General features: G+C 42.4%; 2 protein-coding genes across 9 annotated transcripts; one reads left to right on the top strand and one right to left on the bottom strand.

The window, feature by feature from the left end:
- Positions 1-85: 85 nt before the first annotated feature.
- On the bottom strand, positions 86-12,949 carry LOC104329348 (uncharacterized). Its single transcript, XM_075437263.1, has 9 exons — positions 12,691-12,949; positions 12,380-12,446; positions 11,447-11,600; positions 8,374-8,519; positions 6,573-6,749; positions 5,689-5,802; positions 2,576-2,662; positions 1,387-1,534; positions 86-932 (listed from the first exon to the last, which is right to left on the bottom strand). Exons 1-9 carry the CDS (start codon positions 12,708-12,710, stop codon positions 901-903), a joined length of 945 nt encoding a protein of 314 aa, XP_075293378.1. The 5' UTR covers positions 12,711-12,949; the 3' UTR covers positions 86-900.
- On the top strand, positions 12,627-26,773 carry SLC35E2B (solute carrier family 35 member E2B). 8 transcript variants are annotated; one of them, XM_075437259.1, is made up of 11 exons: positions 12,628-12,736; positions 13,972-14,112; positions 15,972-16,198; positions 18,067-18,593; positions 19,277-19,412; positions 20,531-20,658; positions 21,487-21,607; positions 21,959-22,012; positions 22,659-22,731; positions 23,439-23,584; positions 24,489-26,773. In XM_075437259.1, the coding sequence occupies exons 4-11, from the start codon at positions 18,269-18,271 to the stop codon at positions 24,733-24,735; spliced, it is 1,230 nt and encodes a 409-aa protein (XP_075293374.1). In that variant the 5' UTR covers positions 12,628-12,736; positions 13,972-14,112; positions 15,972-16,198; positions 18,067-18,268; the 3' UTR covers positions 24,736-26,773. The 8 variants fall into 8 exon arrangements, with proteins under 8 accessions (XP_075293377.1, XP_075293374.1, XP_075293375.1 ...); XM_075437262.1 differs by lacking the exon at positions 15,972-16,198 and having other exon boundaries at positions 12,627-12,736; positions 24,762-26,773; XM_075437260.1 differs by lacking the exon at positions 15,972-16,198 and having other exon boundaries at positions 13,972-14,024.
- Positions 26,774-27,416: the final 643 nt, after the last annotated feature.

Here is a 27,416-nt window from a genome sequence, read left to right as displayed (position 1 = left end):
CAGGTCCAGCCTCTTCCCCACTCAGCTTGTAACCAGGCTTCCCGTTGAACTCAGAGTGCTGGTACAAGAAATAATTATCCATGTGCAAACTGGGTTTATACTTTATTAAAAAATAGACAGCCAGTAGCTAAAGGTTCCAATCAATAAAATTCCAAACTTTTAAATTACAGTATTAAAGGCTTATTTTAATAACAGTCACCCTTGTGTATGAAATGGCACGTTGGTTAGATACACTCTAGGAAGGTGTGAGATTACATGGAGTAGTTTTCATGTGTAGCTGGGATTTAAAAAAAAATGAAATATTCTGAAGTCAGAGGAGGAAGGAGAGCCGTAGCCCTTCTGGTGGGGTTAAGCCATCACCCAGCCGCAGGGGAGAGCAAGGAATACGGCTGTCATCAGGACAACTTCAGGGCTTGACCTCTGTCCAGCAACAGCTCTGAGCCGAGAAATGATGGCAGGGCAATCTGCTTCTCGACTCAGTCATAAAAGACGGGTGTGCGAATTATTTTCATTATGTTTGTGTATATCCAGAAAAGCAGCATTTATATTAACAACATTCTCTACTCACATGCATGTTGTGAACGCCCTGCGGTTACAAAGCAACATCAGGAAAACAAGGAGTGAAAGATGCGTTGTCAGTCAGCAAAACTCACTGAATTGAGAGGATTACTGTTAATTTCCCGAGCACACTTCGCTTTTTAAACTAAGTTACCAGCTGCACTGCTACAGTTCCCTAGCTCAACACAAACCAAGAAACGTACAGACATCTTTCTGAGCAACTTCCTCGACCTCTGTGAAACTGACCCATTGTCTCGGGTCCGGAATGCAAGTACTTGATGAGAATTTCCCCAGCTCTGACCTCACTCTGTAAGAGCTGCAGGCAGAACACAGCGGGGGTGCTCAGGAGTCGATCCTTCCATAGGAAGAAAACACTGTGGGAAGAAAGGAAGATCAGTCAACACATGCCTAGCAGCATTTGTCCTTCTTGTAAAAGGAAGTTTAGGTAGTTTAAGATCAGTGGCTCTCTAGGTCCCTTGATTCTGTCTCTCTTAGTTACTGTAAGGCAGTTTTACATCATGATAAAGAAAAATGACATGTGTCTTGCATAGAGGAGATCTTTCCACCTAGGTCTGTTTTTCTGGATGGCAGCAATTCTGGCATAGGTTGGAAGCAATTTTGACTAAGGTCAGATTTCTTCAGGGAGAAATCACATCCAAGCTTCTGGACTCTGTCAGGCCAGTGAATTCTGGGGCTGCACTAGTGCTCGATGTCATTAGGGATCTGCCTTTCACTGTAACTATCCCTAACTGTTTTCTCTACTTAATTATGACTGTGATACAATAGGCTACAACTGTCATAGTTAAGTTAACCTTTGCAAGTACTTACTTCTTTCTCTCAGCCCCTGTCCGAAGCTGCGGTAGACATGAATCAGCGCCCAAAACAGAACAGATTTTATTGCAACAGAAATGCAAGAGCCGGTAATGAATGCAGCTTCCAGAGTGTATGAATTCCCTTTGCCCCACTCCCTTATCACCTGCAGGAAAATGGAGACATACAACAATCAGCACCTAGTGCCACAAAACCCCGAAGCCATAAAATGCAATCAGCGACTGAGTTTCTGAAATAAGGCACTAGATAGTAATTGGGGCGGGGGGGGGGGGTTGCCATGCAAAAATGTAAGCAGACCTAGCTATTTCCAAGTTGTTCTGTTTTTTTTGTTACTCTTGTGCCAGAACCCACCACCTGTACTTTTCTTCCTAAACGTAATACAAGTACAGCCACCAAAAGCAGTGTGTGGTCCTTTTGCCTGTGAGTGACTGGAAGAGCTTGATTTGACTGCATACTTTAATAAATAGAACCCCAAGGACTTGGATGTTTGCAGCTGCTGGGCTTTTATCAGTATCTGGAGACTGTTTATGTGAAGTGTGAGAAACACCGGCTGCTATCAGCATCCGAGCCCTTCCCATCAGGAACAATCTGCTTTGCCCTTCCTCTCTGTTACCTCCTTTCACACATGGGTTGCGGGAGGTGCTGGTGTGCCTCAGAGAGAAGTGCTTTATCACTATCATAGTGCCAAAAAAAAGCCCAACACTGGAGTTTGCTGGGCTCGCACTGTCTCTTGTTTTGGCTACATCAGGATCGACAGCTGGGGGTGCTGCCTAAGAAATTCTTTAAAATATAATGACTTGAGGCCCTGCAGATAGTCAAATGCTTTGGCACCACATGAGACTTCTCGTGAAGGAGGGGAGGCATTTTTTAGGAGCTATGTATCTTGCACTGGGAGATTTTGTTGCATCTTTCCCTAATCGTTCTGGACACTTTGCCAGTTGCAGAGACTGCCAGGGCTTCTCCTTCTAAGTAATCAGTTCAACAGCAACTTGACATGGTTCCTGTCTTGAAATGTTGATCCTGAAGAGGCAGGATGTGCCTGCTGCTCTCATCGATTCTAACAGGAGCTGCAACGAAGGGGTACGCTCAGGAACGAGGCACCGTGTTTGGGGCACAAGGATCCAGTAGTGAAAAGGGGGCCTCCAGCCTTGCTCCCCTTATTGAGCAAGTAAGTTTGATGAATTACCGTGTAAAGCAGGTAGATGAGATAAACTACTTCAGGTACGTTCTGACTCAGAAAAATCCACACTAGAGGTTTCAGTTCTTTTAAAATCTGTAAAATAAGATGAGATATATACAGCTTTGTAACTCGTTGCTATATACTCTCTAAAGGCTACATATAGTTGATTTTTCCATAGCATTTCAAGTGTTGGTCTAGCTGAGTTCTTAGCTGTAACTTTCCCCTCCACTTGCCTTCCCTACGTCTGTTTTTTTTAGCAGGCAGTACCATCTGCTTTCCACTGAGCTGGGCCAGTGATGTTGGTGAAACCAGCACTGGTTGTTTCATGGGCACATCCTGACAGCTGTGTGTGATTTGAGCCATCTCAGCATCCTCTTGAGCTCTGCCTTCTAATAAATACCTGCAGTACAGCTCGCAGTTAGCTTAAATGGAGAAGCAGCTGACTCTTCTGAGCTGATGTACTTTTTCCTTGGGTACGCTCAGATTTTTCTCTAACAAATTAATGTTTTCATAGCTAACAGACTAAAAGTGCTCTGTGACTTTTTTTCCACCTTTGTTTCTACAGAGAAGTAAAGTCACCAAAAACTAAAATGTGGGAGAAGCAAGAGGATTTAACTGTCAGAAAAACTGTTTCACAATTAGCCTGGGTACTTGGGAAAGAAGAAACGGTAGTCTGCTTCCCAGCAGGCAGCACCTTTCAGCAGTCCTGAACTGGAAGGGCAGGTCTGAGCGAATGAAAGAAAAAGAGCTGAGTCACTGGGAAGGAAAGCAGTGAGTGCGCCAGTGGCGTGGTAAGATCTGATGCATCTGATCAACCACAGATTCGCCCCAAACCAATCCTCATCCTTCTGCAATGGTCACTGTATGAACCTCTACAAAAGCATGAAGGAAACTGTCCCTCTCCTAAGGGAGTCTGTCTGTTCGCTGCAACCTCTACTATTGTCTCCATTTTCCGTGGTACTACGTAGTGCTCCTCTTAGGACAAGACCAAAAGGGCAAGGAAAACAAAGGCTGAGAAACAAGAGGAGAGGGAAAGAGAGAATTAATAATTAATGGGAGAAAAGAGAAAAAATAAATGATGAGGATAGGAAAACCAAATCCACTAAGTAAATGGGAGAACATGTGTATAAATAGGAGAAAAATAATGAATAATCCCCTTGTGAAATGACTTGTGCATCAACCCAGAAATAAGGGAGCGTGAGGTTTAGCTGTGACTTCAGGTACTGCGGTTACCAGGAAGGACTGTGAGGAGTTTCCAAGTTTTCCCTTCTGTTATGCTTACAGTTTCTGGTGGATTAGGTATGTCTCCATACCCTTCGTACATAACAACCTCACAGCAGGCGCAGTTTCTGAGAGCGCCAAACAAGACAACGATAGGTGTTTCTCTACTGCTGCATCATCTGCAAGAAGCTGACTGTGAAAAACTTCTCTGAACAGGGTAAGGAAAAAGAGTTCCTCTTGTCACCCCTCTCTCAAACTGTCCACATGCTGTAGCCTGAGACAGAATCATTCTTGCCTCGGACGCAAGCTACCAGGCTCTCCTGAATGTATCCACCTTTTCTAAGCTGCTGTTGCCCTGCAGGGCTGCCAGTTACTGAAATACAGCACTATATTTTTTTTTCATTAATTTTATATTTGCTATTTCTTAGTTAGACAAGAAGCCATTAACTTCTTCCAGTGGAGAAGTCAGTAATGTACCTAGGCTGGGTATAAAGTAGCTTCCAAGTAGTTCTAATGTAGGCAGTTTTGAGCAAAGGGCAAGAATATGTGCTTATCCCTAGGACATTTACTATTACTAGTTGGACTATTAAGAAACACGCTTGCTGTTGATGAAAGCATAAGGAACATCATGTATGTTAAGACATGAGATCATCTAACTGAAGCGCCTCTTCCTTTTCTTAAAAGAAACAGTGCCTCTTTTTATGCCTAAAGGCAAATCAAGGAGAAGCAGAGCTCATGATCTCCGAACAGCAACTGGTCAGATCAACTTTGTTTCTGATGGTGGGGAAAAGTAGCTGCGAGGTTTACACTTTCCATCCTCGCAGGAAAGCAGAGATGGTTCTAACTGCTCCCCTCTTTCCACACCTGATACAATCTAACTGACAGCAAAGATCCAGTGCCTCACAAAGGTGTGTGGGGAGCTCCAGCAGAAAACCAGCCGTAATTTCCCTGCCTGCATTCCTACGTGTCACACTTGCAGTTAGTCCTGTCTCTGTTTCTCCCTGCTGGATAGCTGTTAGTGGCCACGACGCTCCAAAGTCCGGGAGAAAGACGATTGTGCAACTATTTACCTGAAGTTACTAATGTATTTTAAAAGCACAGTGCTTGGTGCTAGCTCCATTTTTAGCAAGGAAAGCAATCAAAACACTTGGAAAGTGTATTTCAGCTATCAGGAATCTGAATGGCTAAAGCAAACACTCAAGGAGCCTAAAAAAACAACAAACCCAAAATCCCCTAAACTGCTTCCTGGTAATAAGAGACTCACATATCTGATGTACTTTGGCCCTGATTCTGCAATTGTTCTTGGAACAGAGCTCTCAGGATTTCAGGGGAAGTTCAGTCTGACTGACACGAAAAACTACATTTCAAGTTCACAAATCCTTATGTTAAGGTGAAAACTGTCGCTCAGCTTTAAAGAAGCTGTCCCAGTAAAGGACCACTCATCTTTTTGCTGTGGTTTCCTAAGGATATAAGGCCTATGCAGTCTCACTGTGTCTGTATATCCATCTTGATAATAATTTGGAGGACTGTTGCCAGTTTCACCTAACCTTGTCAGAGACGTGGAAATACTGAAGATAATGTGATCCTATAGGTTTCATTAAAGTAGGTGATCAAGGACTGAGAATAAAACAATATCCCTCAGAAAGGAATAACGATAGTGTGACATTGTTTCATCCTGCATGCTCAGCTGAGAGACACGGATTCATAAGAAACCTGACTTCATTACTGTTGGTGCTCTTGTTTTCTGCTGGGATCCATTCTGGCTCACTTGCACTTAGCACTATTACGTAGAACGGGGCGGCTGTGACTTCCCAGCCTGTGATAATTGCTCAGGGTGAGAACCTGTAGTCTCAGAAGCTGACTATCCTTGCTAGTGTCACTGTTAGCTTGAAACTTACTGCGACGATGCTAACGGCCACCTTCAGGCAGGCCCAAAGAGCCCCTGCTGCTGAGATGATGTTATGTAGAAGGGTGATCTCATGCAGACTTATCAGCAGAACACACAAGCAGAGCTGAAAGAGAAGAGGCAAAGATTTGGTAAAACTGTTAGTTTGAGACTATACAGCCCACCAAAAAATGTTTGACACAAATTCCCAGCAACTGTAAGTTGGGCACAGGTCTAAAGGCTAAAATTTTTCCTCAAAAGCTGGCAGACAGTACAAAACAGGACACAAGGACAGACGTACTTCCCTGTATGCCATATTGGCAACAACAAAGAACAGGGAAGGCAGTAACATGTGCTCTGTGCTCCAGATAAAGCATAAGGTAATACAGTAGTAAAGCAAACTCTTTCTAAACGCATCTCAGGTTCACTTCAATTATCAGTAACTTCAGGTTGCAATCTCACCCCGATTGCCCCGCTGGGTCAGGCTCCCTCCTCCCATCCAGTATCATTTTCTCAAATGGAGGAGACAGCTAGGATGGCTGGAAAGCAAGAGCCTGCAGGCTGAGCTGTCGTGCACTGATAACCTTTCTTATTTTAGGAGGCCATGTTGGATTGGAGCTTCTGGGTGCAATTGTTTTTACGGACATACCTCCCAAAAATAAGAATCAGTTTTCCTTTTGGGCAGGACAATGATAAAATGTATGTTGATTCATTTTTATGGATTTTAACTGACCTTCCCTATAGTAAACACCTGGAGAGATGAACATTATTAAGCTAATCTTACCTAAAAGGTAAGACACAGGTAAGATCTGTATTGTTCAGAATAGGTCAGCTCAGCTAGTCTGAGATCTCAGTAAGAGGGGAAAAAAAGGAACCCAGGGGGAGAGGGTTCTATACCTGTGCCTGGAGATCAAAGGTCAACATGGAAAAACAGAGGTTCAGCATGAAGTATTGTGACTGTAGGCTTTCTAGAGCACCACCCACTCGGAAGGCCATCATGCTTTGACTCTGAATGAGGATGAGGGCACAGATCACGTCAAAGGAGCCAACCAAGAGGATCAGAATGAAGCGGGCCTGATGGGAGAGAGAAATAAGCATTTAACTGGCCACGCCAAAACAGTGACAGTCTTCAACCTTAAATCTTCTAACTGGAAATAAAAGGAGAAAGGGGTAAGGAGAACCAGGCTGCCTAGCAATAGCATTTTGAAGAAACAACAATTAATGCTGGCAGTTTGCCACACTGTTAAGTGGCAAAGATCAGGCCATGATTTTTGCCATTTGTTGCAACTACTTGGTAATAACTTTAAACTCCCACTGGCTGCTTCGGTTTGCATTACCCTCAGTGTAATAGTTCTACAACTGTTCAAAGAAACATAACCTTTGCACTCCCTGTAATGTCCTGACAACTTTTAGCGAAGTCTTGTTTGAGGTTTTATTGTACAGTTTGAAGAAACAGCTTTCTTTGACAAAGACCGGCTCTAAGCTTCCTGTATGGCATCAGCCAGCTGGTAAGAATCTCCCCGTTGATTGCAGGGGGGACGGTGGGTTATTCTGAATGCATTTGGAAAGCATTGGTTTGCTCTGGGTTGTATCCACAACTTTGCTGGCATTCACACTAAATGTCTGCTGCTTGAAAGATGGCTGAGGTGGCAAAATGTCCTTCATAATTACATCGATGGGAGAATATTTATACTAGTATGCCTTATTCTCACTCAGAAATTTTGCTCAGGAAGCAGGAGTGACAGTAATCGAAGTTACTTTTATAGTATTAAAAAAAGTCCTTAGTAGTACAGCTTCTACACCAGGCTTTCCCTTGAGGTTCTTGTTTAATCTATAAACGGATGACTGGGATGCGTACCTTACAGTAATTTGCATCTCTGATGCCAGTTCCTTATTGACCCTAACAAACCAGTTTGCTGTAGATAAGTATGTTTAACTAAATGTTCCATTGATATGCAAATTGAATAGGCAAATTCTGCTTCGCTGCCTCTTCCTAGCTTGGTTGCTATCTCTTCTGTCAAAGAATAATTTTTGGATGACTTCACTGCAAGGAACCTCCTTCTTGCATTTGTGATAAATATGTGACCACAAAAGGGAAGGACTTCTGGGAAGCATGGCATGCAGAAGCTGGAGCTACAAATCTTAGTAACGCCTAGAATACAGTCCTTGTGTTACATTTTATTGTTACGAAATGCAAACAAGGTAATCTGCAGTGGCAGTATTTCCCCCAGCACATTGTCTCTTTTTGTTTCCTTGCAGCAGGTTACCATAACACTCTTAAAAACACACTGCTGCATTTATGGAGCAGTGGGGCTAATGGCTACGTCCTTGCACACAGAGTGGAGATTCCAGCTCTGCTCATAGGTTAGAGTTATGTGACTTTACACCAGTCGTTTTGTAGACAGAAATCTGAAGCAGAGTAGGTGAAGCAAAGGCTGTCTTCTGTGGTAATGCTATGTGAGTAAAATTCTGTGATGTTTCTGTTACTTTCAGCTACTGCCATAAAGAAACCCACAGAATAGCTCAGAGAAAGAGACTGGCAGTTGTGGAGGTGCACATGTTGTCATTCAGTGGCAGGAATAATTCAGCCTGCTTTTTGTCTGTTATCAGTGCCCTTATCACAGATGTCACGCCTTTCTAAGATTTTCAAATCCAAGATGTGGAGAAAAGCAAAGTTAATTAAAGCCAGGAGACTAACCAGGAGTTTCGGCTTTTGCTCAGCAGAGAGAACCGTGAAGTTGACAATGGAGCGAAACATCACCAGCAAGATGGAAAGAACAAAGACAATGAGCTCCTGGCGATTCTCCTGCAGGATTCCGCGAGTCACGTAGTATACGCAGAACACTGGGAAGCAGAAGGAAAGGGCAGTTACCAGGTGAACACAGACTGCACACGGTGCAGTTTTTCAATACGCTTGATCCAGATGACAAAATGGAAATATCAAGACCGTGCAACTTCGGCTCCTCAGTCAAGAGCGTGTCTTTGTTCTTACCGAGGAGCCTGAATCAGGTGCTTAAAATGAGTACTCTCCCCTGTGTTTAGCGTACAAGAAATGAAATACTCTGATAGATTTTTAAATTACATGTGAAGTAACACTTTGAAAATGGCAACTTTTTAGCTATCCAGCTGTGGTATGTTAATTCTATTAATACCATATCGAGCACTGTGTTGAATAGTATATTTGAATTAAATGAAGCAGCACCGTTTTTATTAAAGAAGTGAAATTACATCATCTTCCCAGTGAGAGTAATTGAAGTGACTAATAAGGAATTTACTACACTTATACATACCTCTACAGTATTGTTTGCGTGGTTCTGACCACTGCAAATGGCTCCTGTATTGAACTGCACTTAGACTGGATTCCTAACAGTTTATTTTTGTTGTGGAAATTTTGAAACGCCCCACCCCGCACACTGTAGTCCAGAAAAGAACTGGTTCAGGAAAAGTTCTGAGTTATGTTCTTATAAAATACATCAAACCCCACCACTTTTAACATCAGTTAGCTGCCACTGTTGAACTCTACACATCTCTTCTGACAAAGCTTAAATAAGGAAAAGGCTTTCCTTTCACAAAACCAGGAATCAGCGCTTCGTTCTCACATACGATGCTCCTGCAAACACTACTTAATCCTTACCATAGACAAAGTAACAATAGATTTCTTTTTCCAGAGGGCTGCTTCCTGGATTCCACACATCAAATAACCTGGTTTTGCTAGGTTGGGGCATGGGGACAAAGTGTCATAGAAGTTTTCAAAGTAACATAATAACTTCAGTCTCTCTAAACAATCCTGCTAGTGAGTGAACTTCCTTTTTCACTTCTATTAACAGTGACTGAGGGCACTGAAAATGACTGGCAAATTACAAAGCAAATCACGCGATTTTTTGGCACGCTTATGACCTCAGGAAGACCAGAAAGATTTAAGACAGTATTGGCTTGTTTTGCAAATTCAGCTGCTAAATCAGAAGAAGTCTCTACAAATAGTTTGAAAACAAACCTTTTTCAGAGCATTAAGATTTTGGCAGAGATAGCACATGCGCATTGCTGAAATAAAGGACATCCCCTTGGTTTTGGTACGTGAATGCTTTTCAACAATTTAAATCCCAAACTGTCTTTAAAGTAAATATCTCTACTGGTAAATCCAAGAGATTGTTACAGCCAGGGCATCTATTTTTCTTTAAAGAATTATTATCAGTTCTGTCAGTCTTTGTCTACACTATAGAAAACACGCAGCTTTGGCATGTTTACGGAGGTTAGCTTACACATTTTAAAATCACATGGTAAGCCAGTCTTGGTTTTAACATGTTCCTTGAATGATGTTATCTGACAAATATGTTGAAACAACAACTTTGGTTTACGTTAATACTTTGAATTCGGAAGTAATGTGTTAAAAATACACTATTTTTCCTGATTTGAACCAGCACTTTGTGTGAGGCGTGCACTTCTTTCCGTGTGTGTGTTGCAGCATAGAATACTAATTAGTATCAACAGAAGGTAGCAGGGGGAAAAAAGAGATTAGCAAGCATGCTTTCAGCCTCCCCGTTTATAACTTCACGTGATTCATTTGGTTTATGATGAAGGTTCTTCACTTTTCTCTGAAGCACAAAACAGTGGTTGCTAACAAAAACGGTGACAGATTGGAGGCGCCTATGGTCTGTTTTAACTTTGCAGTTTTTGTTGGGATGCTGAGTCTTGTGCGAAAAGCTGCCAGTCAAATCAGAGTTCTGGAATAAAAGTATTGTTTAGATGTGTCTAATTATAGAATCTGGAACAAAGCTATTGTCTTTGTTCCCTCAGGGAAAGCATGAAAGCTGGAAAGCAATGACCGCTTATGATTAGCGCGTCCTTCTCGCGCAGAAGTTGTTACACCCACAGACAGTCTGTTCTTTTCCACACTGTTCTGGCCAGCAAGCCAACAGCCAAAACCTGCTAAAGCCACTGAACAGGACTTCCTAGAATACTTATAGTTGTATTTATCTTCATGTTAAGTTTCATTTCCATTTAATACAGATGGACGCAGGAATATGAACAGAAGTTTCTACTGAAACTCTAATTGGAAATATCCGAGGAAGTTTGGGTTTTGCTTCCAGTGGGACAAAAATTATTAGACCAAAAAAAAAGAGAGAGCTTTTAATAAAATAAGGTCCTTATTTTCTTTTATTAAAGTACTTCAGGTGAAGCGACATCCTTGTAGAAAATTAACATAGAGAGATGACAACATTTTCTTGTTTCAGATCAAACTGTGCGTGTTTCTTGCAATGTAAGAAGGTGTCTTGAAACCAACTACAACTCAGGTGTAAGCATGGCTCCTGTCAGGAGACAAACATTCTACGACCGGCCTTGGAGTGTGGGCACCTCTGAACTCCCCAGTGTATTACAGCACAGACATTAAAATGGGAAATGGCAAGCTCTTTCTAGCATAGCTGAACGTCCTTACATAAAGTGACAGCTGTCTGAAAGCAGAATCATTGCCACATCTGCCTAATGAAACACTGGTAAAAAAGCCAATTATAACAAAACTTCCTAAAGCCTGCATATTTATTCAGACGTGAATGTATTCTGGATGACACCATATCTATTACTGATCCTTTCCCTAAAATACTACTGGAAAAAGCAACAACGGGAAAAGCATCTAGCTTGTTAGTGCCAAACTAGCAGAAGATTCTGTGTGTAATGTATCAGGCCAAATGGAGTGGAATAAGAAACTTCAGTTGCTGCTTCATTACTACTCTGGGAAAAAACATATTTGTTTTAAAACATGGTATGTTTCTTACCAACTCCGACTAACTGAATAAGAGAAACGGTGAAATCTTCCTCTGTTTGTCGAACGAGTGTCTCTATGGTTAGCCCTATGACACTTAGCAGGGACAGAATAGTGACACAGAAGTAGATCTTCACAGGAAATGACAGCTCTGAACAAGGTTTTATCTGTAAAGGAAGAAAACTTTTAAACACGTAATGCAGTATGAGCTAGCTGCTGTTCCTAAGAAACGCATTGAAGCAAGTCAGCCAAATGACACGAGTGCAGGGTTTTCCTTGGAAAAGGAAGAGAAACTCTACAATTGAACTGAAACTCCAGAACTGACAAGGAAGGGAGAACTCTAACTTTATTTTGTAATTAATTTCAGCCTCGATTTTTCTGGTTTATAGGTACAGACTGCCCTCTACCTTTCTCAGTGCCTCACATGGGCCGTGGTGTTACAATTCCACCTGCTGAAACTGGCACTGCCACTGCCCACGTATCAAAAGATGTTCAGCGGGGAACTTTTTCCCAGTACCCCCTAACAAGATTTTTAATTTTAGGAAATGGTAAAGAAAGGTTCCCACGTCCGAGCAGCGTGCAGCGGAGCTGGGGGAGAGCTGGTTTTCCCCTTCACCCCAGGCAGGCTCAATCACGGCGAGAAACCGCACCAGGCCGGCAGAACCCCCTCTGCCGCCCCGCGATGCCTTGAACACACACCGGTAACGGCACTCGTTAACGAGTCAACCCGGTAACGGCGCAGGGGCTTCTGAGGAATTACATATTCGCTAATTGAATTTAAAAAAGAGTTTTATTTAAGCGGAACCAAGGCAGCGCTGCCTCCTGAGGCACCTCGGGCACAAACCCCCTTCGCCTCTCCGACTTCTTCTTGCGGAGCCGCCCCAGGAGAGCACGGCGCTTCACGGGGCAAGCCAAGAGCCCTTCCCGGGGCCGCGGGGGTACTCACGGGGCCGCAGGGCGTGGGGATGAGCTGCCGGTGCCGGGGGGTGAGGTTCGGCAGCGGAGCGGCCGCGCTGCAGGGGAGAGAAGGGGGAACCGGTCACCGGCAGCGCCTCAGGCCCGGCCGCGGCCGCTTCCCGCCCTCCGCCTGGGCCGTACCAACCAGCAGCGGCCGCGGGGGGCCGCGCCTGGCCCCGCCCCTCCCCACGCCCACCCCACCCACCCCCCCGCGGGTAACGAGGCGGGGGAGCGCGCAGGAGCCACCCCCGCTCAGCGCTTGGTTCGGCCCGCCCCGATGGCGCGCGTTCCCGTCGCTACCTGTCGTCGGCGCCCTCCATGGCCGCTGCGGCCCGCTCGCTCTCCGGTAACGGCACCTACATGGCTGCGGCGCCCGCGCTTCCGGGGCGCGCCGGGACGTCACTTCCCCGTCGCGGGCGGGAAGCGGCGGTGGGGCAGCGGCTGTCCCCCGCCCTCCACGTTCCCCCGGCGGCGCTTGCGGCCTGCGCCTTCCCCTCCGCCCCGGGGTTCCCCCGTGCCCTGCCCGGTCACCGCGCTCCTCCTCGGGGGGGGCCGCGACAGGGCAGCGGAGCGCTGTAACCGGCTGCTACCCGGCGCCGCGCCCCCCGTAACCCGCTTTTCCTTTATCTCTCTTTGTAAGATGGCCTCCAGTGACAGGGAAGCAAGCGGCCGCTGTGACAACGGGGCGCGGGCCCGGGCCTTTCCCCGCGGAGGCGGCGGGAAGGCGCCCGCTCCCCCCCCCCCCCCCCCCCCGCACCGGTCACCTCAGCCGCCCCGGGCAGCGGCCGCTCGGTCCCCGGGGCGGTGCGCGGCCCGGTCCCGCCTCCCCCGCCCGGCTCCTCTGCTCCGCTCCGCTGCGGGGAGGGGCGGCCGCAGCGCGGTTTGACCGGGAGCCCCGAGGTGCTGAGCGGCTGTCGGGGGCGGAGGAAACATCAGGGGCCGGCGGCGGGAGATGGCCGCGCTGCCGGCGCTGTCCCCTGAGGCGGGCCGGGAGGGACCCGAAGGTCTCCGGGTCTCGGGGGGTGGGGGTGGGGGGACACGCAGCCCTCCTGCCCGCAGCTCCGGGCTCGGCCGGCCCCGAGGCGTGCGGGGCGAGAGGAGGGACGGTCTGGGGAGTGGGGCAGCAGAAATACAGCGCTAAGCTGTGGCTGTCTCTTGGCATCTCCTCCTCTCCACGGGAGACGTTGATAGCTTTGCGATTGCATTGACGGTCTGTGTGCATAAACGCCTTGGATGCTCTCCTCGTGTGGTGGAACAGCGCTGATATTTACAGCTTACTTGGGGTGCTGAATGCCGTGCGTTCCTTGCGTTGGAAGCGGTGTTTGAGTGGCCTGCGGTGCATAATAGTAGATTAAGAGATACGGACACCGAGCCTGTTTTTTTTTCCCCACTATCAGATTAGTTTCTCCAACCGTTGCAACATTTTTGAGCTTTTATATTTTTGTGCGAGGTCTAAAGCTGGCTTTTTATATAAAGAGTTCTTTGTAGACACTGTTAAAAGGAAGTACCTGTCTTTATATATCGGTGCTAACAACTGATCAGAAAAACTGTAGCAGGTTTTTTTTTTGTCTTTGCTGTTAGATGGCGGTCATTCCCAAGTCCGGAGCACTTCCAGCCACGGGCAAATGAATCCAGTAAGAAACTGTCGGTGTCATGTGTGTGGTGCTGATTGTCAGAATCTCCTTTGCTGTTGAAGAAGTAATTAGCGCTGCTGACCAAAAGGTATCGGTTTTGAAGTGAGCTACGACACAGAAGAATTTTATATTAAATTTGTTGGAGTACCTGATAGATGCTTGCCAATGAATATATTTTAATCATAAAAAATATTTAGTGTGCTCTGTGGAAGAATCACAAAGGACTGTGTGCATTACCGGGGTTGCAATAGGTAGTTAAAAACCACAGAATTTGTGGAGCTGGAAATGCTGTGCTTAATTTTCAAGGTAAATTATGTCTTGGCATAGTATATGTAATTTTTAAAAGACGCTATATTTCCTCTTTCATGTGACTGCTTTGTCTTTTGTTGCTGTATGTGTTCTCTTTAATTTTATTCTTTGTATTCTAAGGAAAGACTGGTTATACTGAACTCTGGCTATATTGTTGGCTCTTTTATTTTTGACAATTTCTTAAAAATTAGGGTTAAAACTGCAGTTTCTCATGAAAAGAAAGTTTAAGTGAATATTATGAGGATTTTTGACACATGTTAGTGATAATCTCATTGACACAACTTAATATCCGAGTTGGTTTTATCTCTTGCCTTTTGGGGTTTTTATCCAATATGGCTCTGAAAGAACTCTTAATTTTCTTGCTTCATGTTTACTTGTAAAGAAAATGTGTAGGTGATGTTAGCCTTGGGTGAAGACAGCACAGCTGGCTGCCCTTATCTCATCTGTAGCTCTGTTGGAGAAAACCTCGGTGAAGGCCAGGTGTGGGGAATGGGTCAGGGCCCTGTGATAAGGTTACTGAGTGCTTGCAAGCGGGTTTTCACCAGCTGCCTCACCCCTTGCATCTCTGCAGTTCTGGAGGAAAGGGGATGTGACACAGACCTTCCCGTCACCAGAGAAGGAAGACGGATTTTTACTCACTTTTAAAATATATTAGAAAATTGTAATGCAGTAAAATTTACATGAGGTCATTTTTTTTTCCTCTCTCTTATTCACTGGGCTTCAGTGTGGAAGGTTATAGTTTCTTTGGAAAACATTTCTTATGGAAGAGCTAATGCAAAATGCAGTGGGTGTGTTCTTGTTAACTGGTGTTGCTTCTGCATTTTATTTTTTGCAAAACTTAGTGTTTCTTTTCTTCCAAGACCCGTAGGAAACAATCCATGTAGACATACTGCTTTTACAGCGATGCGGTTACACCATACTGGTATGAATCAAGAGCAGATGATGTGTACTAGTCCTGGTGTGGATTGAGGCGTGACCTTTTCCCTGCAGCCTTAAATTTCGGGGGAGCAGTTTGGCTGGTTTGATCTATTGCGCGTCCACAGAAACATTTGTTGTAGTTGGAGTTAGAGAAAAGGGTGCTATTTATTTCAGAAGCTGTGAGCTTGTGCTAATTTAAAATGTTCGTTAAGCTGTGACACCATTTCCACACAAGCACTGTACAGATAGCTGTCTTTTCTATATATTCATGCAGGCTGCCTGGCTACAAAAGGATGTTTATTCCCACTTATTGCACACAATAGAAAATAGTGTAAGCAATTTAGTAGTAGAACCAAATATGGTTACTCTGTTAAAAACTGAGGGGAGAGTAATATTTTTTTATTAAAACTAGATGCTTAAAAGAACAAGCAGATGTATTTATTTTCTTTGCTCTTAAGTCTTCTGAGGTTTGTTCTGCTCCTGTTTTAAGCTTGAAATGAATGTACTTCTGATGAAATTTTGAACTGCTCTGAGTAGAAAGAGAAAAGGAGTTTCAATGCAGATAGTGTTATGAATATGATGTCTTGAAGCCTAAGAAATTGGGGAGTTGTTGAATTGGTAATTAGCTATTTCTTGTAAGTCAAAATTTGTTTGAGACTCTCAGAGTTTATACTCCATATTTTTTCCACCTTTAATATAGCATTTTTATTGCTAATGTAGTTAAAAGTTGCAGAAGATACAAGGAAGAGTGTGAAGGGCACTGCATGCTGTTTGTTCTTGTGAGCTGGAGGACTAAATGTTTGTGTAATCCAAGAGAAACAGCCTACTGACCACTGCCACGTTTTCATCTGTTGGTAAACATCAGCTGCTGGCTGAGGACTGAATTAGTTCCAGATGGAGAGCTCTTTTAGCTCATTTAAGATTTTCCAGTTGATTTAAGACAGCAGGTCAGTAATTTAGGGGAGTAGTTTTGTTCTTATTTGCTGTTCTGCTTCCTGCGGTGTGTGGAATCAGTGATATGGGATATGGTATCAGTGCTGTTGAGGGTGTGAGTTTTGGTGTGCTTAATTGACTTTGTTTTTAATTGAGTAGTATAAACAGAGAAAGCATTAACAAAGTTGTGATAACTAACCGTTTTGAATGTAGAGGGGTATTTTTTTTAAGACCTGAAAAAGGAGGAGGAGTAAAGGATCCGTTTTTCTTTACAAATTCTCTTAAGGAATGCATGTCTTCCTTAAAATCGGCTAGTTTTGCCTTAAATAGGGTTAACCCAAGCATATGGTTTAATGTGAGCGTGTCAGAGGGTCTTGTACCCTGGTGCGCTGCTAGTGTGATCTCCTGGTAAAATGGAAAGGGGTAAGAGGGATAGGGATGGAAACCTTGTGTGTGTGGCTGTAGTAACGGAAATAAAGAACATGAGGAGTGGAAAATTTTAATGTGAAGTAGCTGCCATTTAGGATATGGAAACTGACAGGATATATTTAACTCTTTAGTACCTCTTAATGATTTATTTTGAGATGCCACATTGGACATCAAAAAAGCATGAAGAAAAGAATGTATCCTATTCACCTGTTCACATGCTAGCACAATCGGGGCAGGTGCAGTTGCTCTTGTTACACCTCTTGTATTTTTGCTTGCCATTGATTATTTCTTGTTTTCCTACTGTTTGATGCACTGTAGTATTACGATCTCATTTCAGACAGCTTTTCCACAATGGCCAGTGATTAACTTCCCCATCAAGAATTGCTTTTTAACTGTGTAAGGTCCGCCACCTAGTCTATCCAGGAAGTGTGCTTCTGGAGAAAAGGATTTCAAATTTATTTTCCCTGATTGTTTGCTCGTTGAGGAGCAAAAGAGGTCTTGTCCATCATTTAATTCTCATCTGATTAATCCTATTTTTTCTCGTAAAATGCAGACTGCACAATAGAAAGCAATAAATCCCATAGTGTGTTTTAATGCTGCTCAGGTGCAATTTGTTTCTTTCCTAATACAGACTTAGAGTCTGCTAGCATGAATAAAGGTCACAGTGTGGTTTCGTTGTTCTCTGTATTCTACTACTGTAACTTGCCATGTTTCATGTAATTTGTATAAGGAGAAAGCTCTAGTTGTGAAAGTTTTAATACCTTTTTCTGTCAGATCTTTTTAAAAAGATTTTAAGGCTTATTGCCAGTACTAATATTGAATTGCAAGCTATAACAGTACTGCAGTGGCAAGGTAATGTTGCATTATTTACAAGTAATTAAATAGAGAACAAGCCTCTTTGGAAAGCTCTTGGGCATGTTTTCCTACTTTGTTAAAGTAGCTCTCATAGTTACCAGGATGACTGTTTATGATTACTGTTTATTTATAGGCCTTGATTATTGATTGCTCACTTTGACTCCAGATGATAACAGGTTAATTAGTACCAAAGGTACAGGCTCCTCCCCAGATTTTCTGGGTTGTGAAGATTTTTCTGTTGAGTAGTTATGACCTTAGACTGAGATCAAAGAAACTGTAGAATCTTGAAGAGGAGTTAATGGCAATGGAAAAGGCGGTGTTGACATGCTTTAGAAGAGAAAGAACTTAAAACACTTGAAGTCTTTTGTGTGTGCATGCTATTTTAGAATAAAAAAAATCTCCCTTAGGTAAGTTCTTCGTACTTAATCTTGGTATCATGATATTAGGAGTGCAAAATCCAGTCTTAAAGACAAGCTGCAGAAGTCTTTTTCATAAACTGCAAGTGAAAGTGATACCTTTGCTACATTAGGGATTTAAACTGTCATTACATTCAAAGCTACATGCTTTTTTCCTTCTTTCTCTTTTCTTTCACTCTTAGGCAGAAAAAAATGGAATAGACCACATGAAGAAGCATGTGAAGTTGATTTGTATGCAAGATGTTATTTGGAGGACCAAGTACACTTTTTCAGGCCATGGGAGATGAAGGACTAGTCACATGATATTTTTGTTCTGTTGAAGTGTTCTGTGCTAAGTCAGTGTTGGTTTGTATTGAGGTCAAATATTAATTTCTTAATGTCAACATGTCGACTGTGACAAGTGCTCCGACGCCGGAGGAACCTAATTCTGCCCCCCCTGAAGAAAAACCAAAGGGAAAATCACTATTTCATTTGGGTTCACTCTTTGCTAACAGGAGTGAAAAATTTGTGATTGCTAGGAGTGATAGTGTACCAGAGGAGAACGTTCTGAAAATCACCATCACGGAGACTACAGTCATTGAGTCCGACTTGGGCATCTGGAATTCTCACGCTCTCATCTACCTCACTTTGTGGTTTTTCTTCAGCTTTTGCACTCTTTTTCTTAACAAATACATTCTTTCATTACTGGAAGGAGAGCCCAGCATGCTAGGTAACCCTGCTTTTCTTGTATGCTTTAATTCCAGTAGGATATTTGACAATATGAGATCCTCCTATATGAAGCTGAAGGACCAGATGGTTCAACTGAAGTGAAAAAGGCCTAGTTAGGAGATGTGGGGGTGGATCTTGGGGCTGGATCTTGGAAAGCTGGCTCCTTCCCTGGGGACAGGGCTTCTGACACTGTCCTTTCCTCCACCTCCTGAGAGATGGTATGAAACTTGGCTCATAGAGGAGATGGTGTTTGAGAACAAAGAGCTGGAAAGAAAAAAAATTTTTTTTTTTTGTAGTGTGGTTTCTTTTAAAAAAAAAAAAAAAGTCAGTTGTTGATAGTCTCCAGAGCTGTTTGTCTGTAGAAGTGCAAAAGTTGCCTTCGTGACCTCTATTATCTAATGGGCTGTTTATTATTATTTTTTTTAAGGGGGTAACAAAGGGCATTTCATCTATGAATCGGATTTTATAGGTGTATGACACCTTTGTTTTATTCTGCTGCCTTGCTGGTAGATGTAGAGGTAAAGGGCTTTTGTGAGAATTCATAAAATCTAGTCAGTAATTGCCGTATTTCTTAACTGCTAAAAGAACTACACGTATGTCTGTCTAAAATCTTCTTAGGTTGCTTGTTTTGTCATGTTCCCATAATCTTCTGATTTTATTCTTTTCTCCTCTCATCTTTTTTAGGTGCTGTTCAAATGCTTTCAACCACCTTCATTGGCTGTATAAAAATGTTTGTTCCATGCTGCTTGTATCAACACAAAACACGCATCTCTTACCCACCCAATTTCATCATGATAATGCTGTTTGTTGGATTAATGAGGTAAATGGTTAAATATTTCCTAGAGATCTGTCTGGTTGCTTTGCTGCATTCATCTGAATGGGAGCTGTATTTTCATGGCTCTCTTCGTTCTTGATTAGAAAGTGTTTGGAGTATTCACCTTTCCCCCCCAGTAACATCTCAGGAGAATTTTATTTTTAGTTCCTATCACTAAATGCTATGTTCCTCTTTCCAGATGTCAGGTTTTTGCCTAGCTTGGCTCCCATCACATTTAGCTTCTTTCAGAACATACTTCTCTTTACTTTCTTCCTGTTCTCTTTTGAGGCTGATGCTTGTTTAGTGTTAGTAGTTGTTATGATGTTGCTTTTTTCTCCTCACCTTTTCCAGCAGTTTGCCTCAAGTGATACAGGCTATTAACATTTATCTTTTAAAAAGTAAGTATTTGCTGTGTGCTGGGATAGCACCAGTTTGTGGCCTAGGAGAGAGTAAGAATATATGATTTGGTTTCCTCTACACTGCAAAAGTGATAAAGGATAACAGAATTCAAATTAATTCAGAGTAGTTTTATCATAATTCTGCTGCTCTGTTGTTTAATTTCACCGTTTAAAGAATGGTAAATATGTAGTGTACCTGATTTACACTAACGATGGATAAATGCAAATGATATTATTTCCTTGGTGAATTACTGTTTGTCACCAGAATTGTACAAACTTTTTCAGCTGAGCCTGTTGAAGACTTTAGCTTAGAATGCTGTGATCTGAAGCTTGACTAGAGTTTCTTAAAATGTAAACTTTATTTTCTGGAAGCCCACTGTACATCCATAGAAATTGCACAGTTGCCCAGGGGTACCTTCATTTCTGCTAAATAAATACTAATGTTTAAGCCAAAGCAGAAAGAAATAGATCTGATGCATTCCCAGCACCTCACCGGTGCTGTGCAGTGAAGGCGTGCAGCTGATCTGTTACTGCAGGTCAGTCAAGCTCCCGTGATTTGATAACTTGAGTGCCAGCTACATCTGTCCATATTCTTAGTTACTGCACCTCAAATTTATAAACCTAGATAAATTATAACGCAATTCTTTTTTTATGCTAGATGTCTAAGAGTAGCTCTCAAAGCATTATTTTATTTTCTGCTTAATTTCATATGTTCTTCTATTACAGATTTGCAACAGTAGTCTTGGGTCTTGTCAGCTTGAAAAATGTGGCAGTTTCATTTGCGGAAACTGTTAAAAGCTCTGCACCTATTTTTACTGTTATCATGTCTCGGATGATATTAGGAGAATACACTGGTAAGTACTTCACTGTTGAAATGTAAAAATTTTCTTTTTTTTTTGTATAATACTGTCACTTAATTGGCCATGGATGAGCAGACTCCACTGAAGTACAGTAAATGCAGCTGGAAGAATCATTCTGTTTTAACATAAGTACAGTGTATATATAAAGTAAAAAAGGATTTATGTTAATGCAGCTGTGTAAGGGCATTGTTGCTCTGAAGTTATTCTTCTGTCAAGAAAACATTATTTCAGACTTAAGTTATTTAAGTTCAGTGTGTTCCTTCTTATAAGGACAGCTTCCTGCTCAGAATTCAAAATTCTGGAATTTCTTCACTGTGTTTAGTCTGTGGTTAAAAAAAAACAACAAAACCCCAAACAACTGGCTTACCACAATATAATTTGTTCCAGTCCACAATATAATTTCTTTGCGGTTTCACTTGCTATCGCATGCTATGTGCTTGAAGCCATGTATAGATTGCTTTGTGATGCAGAATGGCAAAAGGCTGAAATAAGACAGAGGCAGTAGAGTAATTCCATCACAAAGAGTATCATTTGCCTCTGTCATTTGGTGAAAAAGATGAAACAAACACAGTAATCAGTCCATTTTCTTTCTCCAAGGGAGATACAGATGGATACTCACCGATAAAAGTATTGTTTTCAAGAGCACCCTGCTATTGTCCAGGATCTCAGTTTAGAACCTCAGTACTTCAAAATCTAATCAAATAAGGTGCTCTTTCTTTCGACTAAGGAAGAGGTGGAATTTAAACTTTCAAAAACTGTATTTTCTGATACGTGTAATTAGAAGGACAGTAATTAAACTCAGATTTTTCTTTTCATTTGCAGGATTGCTGGTTAATCTCTCTCTCATTCCTGTTATGGGTGGGCTAGCTCTATGTACAGCTACTGAAATCAGTTTCAACCTTCTAGGTTTCTCAGCAGCTCTATCTACTAATATCATGGATTGGTAAGGCGTAATGATAGTTGCATATGTGGAATAAAGGAATTTTGTTTATTGGTAGATTGGAGAAGATTGTTGCTTGTAGTTGGTTTTGTATACTACATTTAAATATTGATATTTAAAATTTATTTTTAATAAAAGATACAGTTTCTCTGTCATATCTGCTAGCATTAATGAGATTATAAAATAGTACCACTCCGTTAGTCTAAAGGAGTTAGACCAAACTCCTTTCTGTAGTTGCATAATGTGTATAAAACATATCCACCCATCTAAGGCGAATAACTGTCTGTCTCATGGGTTGATTTATTTGTCCTAACTAAAATACAGATAAATGGTGGTGGTGTTTTTTTTTTCCAGTCTGCAAAATGTCTTTTCCAAAAAACTACTCAGTGGAGATAAATACAGATTTTCGTAAGTATTAAACATATTTCAGGTTTGATTAAAGATGGAATTTGGGCTGCATAAGGAAACCATGTGTTTATGATTATATCGCTCCAGTATTTTTTTTTTCCGGACTGTTTACAGACAGCTTTAGCCTAAATCGTTTTATCAGGGAAAGAAAACTCTATGCTCAGATCCCAGTGCGGTAGGTCGGAGTCTCATAATCAGCTAAAACTCTCAGCATGCCCAAAATGAGTCATCTTGTCACAGAAACAAGTCCTTATTCTGCAATCATAAAACATCCCTTAAAGATATCAGGCATGTTATTAGGCATGCAGAAATGAACTTCAGAACTCGCTCGATGTTTTAACTATGAAATGCGAGCCAGGTGTAAAATCTCGTGGTAAAGTATACCTATAGCTGTATGTGTGTATTTTACCACAAGATAGAATGCTAATTTTGGTCTTGGAAGTGTGCCTTTTCTCTTCGGTCTGTTTCAGCCAACACAGAAAGCAAAGCACTATCTTTGCAAGAGATTGCGGAATTTGTTGTCCCCAAAGCCTGATAGATGGCTTTTATTACTTTTTGATACCTGTAAATACGATAACGGTGCACCTTTCTTCAGCTCTGAGAGAGAGGAAGTTCTTAATAATTTTAATTTTTTTCTCTTTTGTAGAGCCCCAGAGCTTCAGTTCTACACAAGTGCTGCTGCAGTGGTTATGCTTATTCCAGCTTGGATATTTTTCATGGTAATTTGAATTCACTAACACTGATCTATGGTTTCTTTTTGACTTGTGAGCAGAATGTGCAACCAAGGTTAATCTTAATTTTTACTTTTTCATTATTCCCATTTTTTTTAAATCACCCTGAAGCGCATTTCATCTGATGTTTGCAAGAGATTTGGGGGGGGGGTAAAAAAGAGAAAGTTTTCAAAGTAATTTAATGTAGACATGCGATGACAAGTGACCCAGAAAGCCTGAGTTTATTTCAGGATTTTTGAGATCAAATCATAATTTTGTCTATGTGCATTTAAAGTTTTAGATGAAGATTTGAAAACCAAATCTTAAATATTTATTAACTTTTTGCTGATATTCACATGGTATACAGGAATATTAACTCTCTGAAAGAAAAATTGAGCCTAAGTAAGTATTGTGTATCGGATTAAATATGTATCCTTCGTATTCTGATGTTTCATTGCCATGCATCAGTACTCAGAAAAGACAATATCTCACAGGTAGGCTGAACACACTGCGAAGCTCAGTCAGAGGAGAGCTGTTTTTCTAATATATTCTTACGAGAGGAAAATTTGTAGGATCTAAATGTCCTGTGTGATTTAGGTTTTGTTTTGCTGAAGTTTAAATGTAAAACTATATCTGCTTATAGTAATAATGAGTTGGGTGAAAAATCACTTTTAGATTTGCTTATAAACTAAACTCTTCTCTTTTTTGTTTGTTAGGATGTGCCTGTGATTGGGAAGAGTGGGAGGAGCTTCAGCTACAATCAAGATGTTGTCATACTTCTCTTAATAGATGGGGTCTTGTTCCACCTACAAAGTGTTACAGCCTACGCCTTGATGGGAAAAATTTCTCCTGTGACTTTCAGGTAAAACTGTATTTTCCTCTCAAGAACACTATTTTCTTTTCCTTTTTTCCAGCTCAGTATTTCTGCTTGAGAACTAGGCAGTAGAGGAATTGTCCAAAGAAATAAATAATGAGCAGTCAGCCCTGTATTCCTTTTTTCTGAAGCATGACACCAGCACGTCAAGCTGTATTTGCTGAATTATATGTGGCCTCTAAAGACAGCTTCTACCTCCATGGCCAGTTATCAGCAGCTTTGTTATGCTGTTAAACAATTCTGAGTCAGTAATTGGTCACTTTTGTGAATAGCCCTGGGGCCTGCCGGGTGATCCTGGTCCGAAGCTCTGAAAGCTTCTGCTGTCTTATGCTTTCAGGTGCCCCTGCCACAGTCTTGTGACAGTGCACTGTTACACACATGCTTATTCTGAGGCTGTTCCTGTTCTCTGCGTAATGGGATGTAAAAGCGTATATTCGTATTTACATGTATACAAGATTCCTTAACTACTTGTTGTAATGTTATTGGTATGATTTAGATATTGATTCTTTTCAGGTTATAATGCTACATTACCCGAACAGTAGCAGCAGCCATACAAATGATAGTCGTGTTGCTAGTGTTCTGTTTGCATTTTCTGGATGTCTGTCTTAGCTAGAAATGAATTGCTAATGCTGTGCTGCATCCTGAAAAGCAATGAAAACAAAACCCTGAGGCGAATTATTCGTACTAGCTCTAAAGTTAAGATGAGTATAAAGCTACGAGTGCCAATATACAAGCAATTTGATTATGGTATTAGCTTCAGGAGGAAAAGTGGAGTCTGAGCTGATGTTTAAAAAGCGAGCGAAACAAAGAGCAGTCCTGCTACACTGAAGCATGGTTGTGTGGGGGTTATGAGGAGGCTTTCTTTGGCCTTAATTTTTATATTCCTTTCCAGTGTTGCTAGTACTGTGAAGCATGCGCTGTCAATCTGGCTAAGTATTATTGTGTTTGGTAACAAAATCACAAGCCTCTCGGCCGTTGGGACTGCTCTAGTGACAATTGGAGTTCTACTGTATAACAAGGCAAAGCAGCATCAGCAAGAGACTATACAGAGCCTGGCCGCTGCCGCCCCGCCAGCTGCACAAAGTACAGCTGAAGATACTGAGCCACTAATTTCCAAGGATTTGGAACCCTATGATTAATACAGCCATTTATTCTTCCTACCTAGTGTAACTCAGAGCAACTCTTCCTGAAAGTGGTTGTTTCTTCACCTGTTTGATGCTGATTTGGTTCCTCTGAGTTCATGGCAGGTCAAGCCTGGGACTTGAAGCAAAGAGAGAAAACAATGGGAAGAATCCAGTAAGCATTCTCTTTCCTGAGAAACTGGTACACCAGAGGACCTTGTATCATATGATGTGGTAAATGTGGACTTTATTGTCGTTCCTTGACTGCAAATAACAGAGAGAACTTGTGTCTCGTGGGAAAACGGTTCCTTTCTCCCTACCCATCGCAATAATGTGAAAACATGGACCCATCACTGCATTCTGCCTGCTTGCAGTGGGATGAACGCGGTGCGTAACTGAAATCCCTGTTTCTTTGTTACTCTACGCTGCCTGCATCCTCCATCGTTTGTGTGCATTGCAGAGCTGGAAGAAGGAACCCCCTCCTCTCCCAACAAATGACTTACTTTGGTACACATTTAGTTGAACTATGGAAGTGAGTCCATGCCCCAAAGCAGTGATGAGCAGCCATTTCTGACTACAAAGCTAGGACTGAAAAGTGATTTTTCTACTCAAATTTAACAGAAATATTGCAACCTGGTTGTGTATTGACAATATTGAAATGCAAGTATATACACATACACCTTATAAATGGAGTGTTGAATTAAATATTTGCAGTTGCTTAGAGGTAAAAAGCACTGAAAAATTTTGGTCATAAAGGAAGCAGGATCTCTATAAGAAACCATTTTAATATTTTAATTTCTTGCATTTTAGTACATATTTCTGTTATGAGGAACAAATTTTTTGCATTATGTCTGAGTGCAACAAAATACTGCCTTTTAGAAACTCAGGGTTATGATTCTGACCTATGTGCAAAGCATTTCTATTATTTCTGATTATGTAAAGAATCTCGGAGGTATCTGACACAGAGATGGCAGAGGGCCCACTAAAGGGAGGAATATTAACCATAAACTGAGGCTAATGTTTATTTCTTCTGCTTCTAAGAAGTTTTCTTTTTTAAGGAAATCCTGTTTTGTGGTAGGTCAAAGATTAAAAGATTTAAAAAATAAAAAGTTCTGAAGTATTACTACTTAGTTTTGGCAAAAAAGCATGTGTAGCTATAAAAACATTCAAAGGGACTTTTTGGTAACAAAATTGAATTAACAATGAGCTGATTTTTAATAATTGCCTCTGTTCTGAAAGATTGTGTCGTGGCATTAGAAGAACGGATAAAGTGGTCTTTATGGTAAAAATGATTTCTAATAGGAAGTTACCAGTGGAGCTCCTGCAAAATTTAAGCTGGTGCTCACGTTTCCACTTGAGGTATTCCGTTAGCTTTTGTGAACTGTTCCCGCAGAGAGCAAAAATGTGTTCCCAGAGAGTCTCGCTGAAGAAGCCTGTCTTCTGTTTCAATAGCGTGTGCTTGCTTTGTCTGACGCTCACTGCAGGCTGCATTCCTGCACACCACCGGTTGCCTGGGGCGTATTCCCTGAAGGCTGGAGTGGGAGGGAAATGCCAGTTTTTTTCATCATTGTATATATGATGTCTGTGGGTTTTTTTGTACTCCTATCACTTTTACAAAAAGCTGTGGACTATGGGGTGAGGCTCTGTGGCTGGTTTTTTTTGTAGTTATGCTTTTAAAAAACTCAGTTTATTTGGTAGAAAACAAAGTCTGGTTTGCATTGTATTTTTACTCTCGTTGGAAGGCAGAAATGTAAGTGGCTTTCCGGTTTTGTAGCTCTGTTCTCATGTAAACCCCTTCAGGTTCATTTTAAAAGCAGGCTTTTGCCTTTCCTATTGCTGGAAAACTTTCTGTGACCCAAACAGCTGGGAGGGTTCTGAAGCTTGTAATTTCCAACAGATGCCTAAGCTCATTAGCGGCTGGTTTAGCCCCACCTGCTCTGTGGCAGCAAGACACTCCCGTTTTACTGGGGGTCTGTTTTCAGTGTTGATGTTGTGACTTTTTTATGCAGTCTTCTTGGCCCCCTTTTTAATTCGATTAAACAAGCAGACTTCTTTACTGTCCATGTGTAAGACCCTTTCTTCCTCCAGTCATACTGGTCATTCTCCTTTGCTGTTGTCCCTGTCGGGTAAACGAGGACCGTTTTGGTCTGGGTGAAGAATTCTTGGCAGTGTTACACCCCAGCTGCTGCCTCCGCTTGCTGCGTGTGACCGCAGCGCTGCTGCCCCGTCTCTTCTGCAAAGGCCTCTCCTCAAACTCTCCAGGGTTTCTTTCGCTGGCTTCCTACTGACAGAAATCCCCGTGGTCTCTTCCGGTGGTTTCTGTTCACCCCTGAGGCTCCTGCAGTGATGCAGGCGAGCTCCGTGCGCTGGAGCCGTGTCAAGTTCGTTCTCGCAGGAACAGCAGCTCTTCCTTCACCTCTGCATTCCTGCGCTAGCCCGTGCCCGCGCTGAGGAACCGGGCCGCAGCGCTGAGCTGCTCCTTGCGGCAGGTAATGTGTCTCTCAGAGCTATCTCCCAGCTGAAGCGATGGATGGCGGGATAACCACGTAGCTGTGCGTAATGGTTAGCGAGGGTGGTGAGGCCCTGGCCCAGGCTGCCCAGAGCAGCCTCCCTGGCAGGGTCCAAGGCCAGGTTGGACGGAGCTCTGAGCACCCTGGGCTGGGGGAAGGGGTCCCTGCTCACGGCAGGGGGGTTGGAAC

The sequence above is a fragment of the Opisthocomus hoazin genome, chromosome 16, assembly GCF_030867145.1.
Source record: "Opisthocomus hoazin isolate bOpiHoa1 chromosome 16, bOpiHoa1.hap1, whole genome shotgun sequence".
NCBI classification, from domain to species: Eukaryota; Metazoa; Chordata; class Aves; order Opisthocomiformes; family Opisthocomidae; genus Opisthocomus; species Opisthocomus hoazin.
Note: the sequence above shows the minus strand (reverse complement) of the source record. Positions and strands in the feature narration are given on the sequence as shown.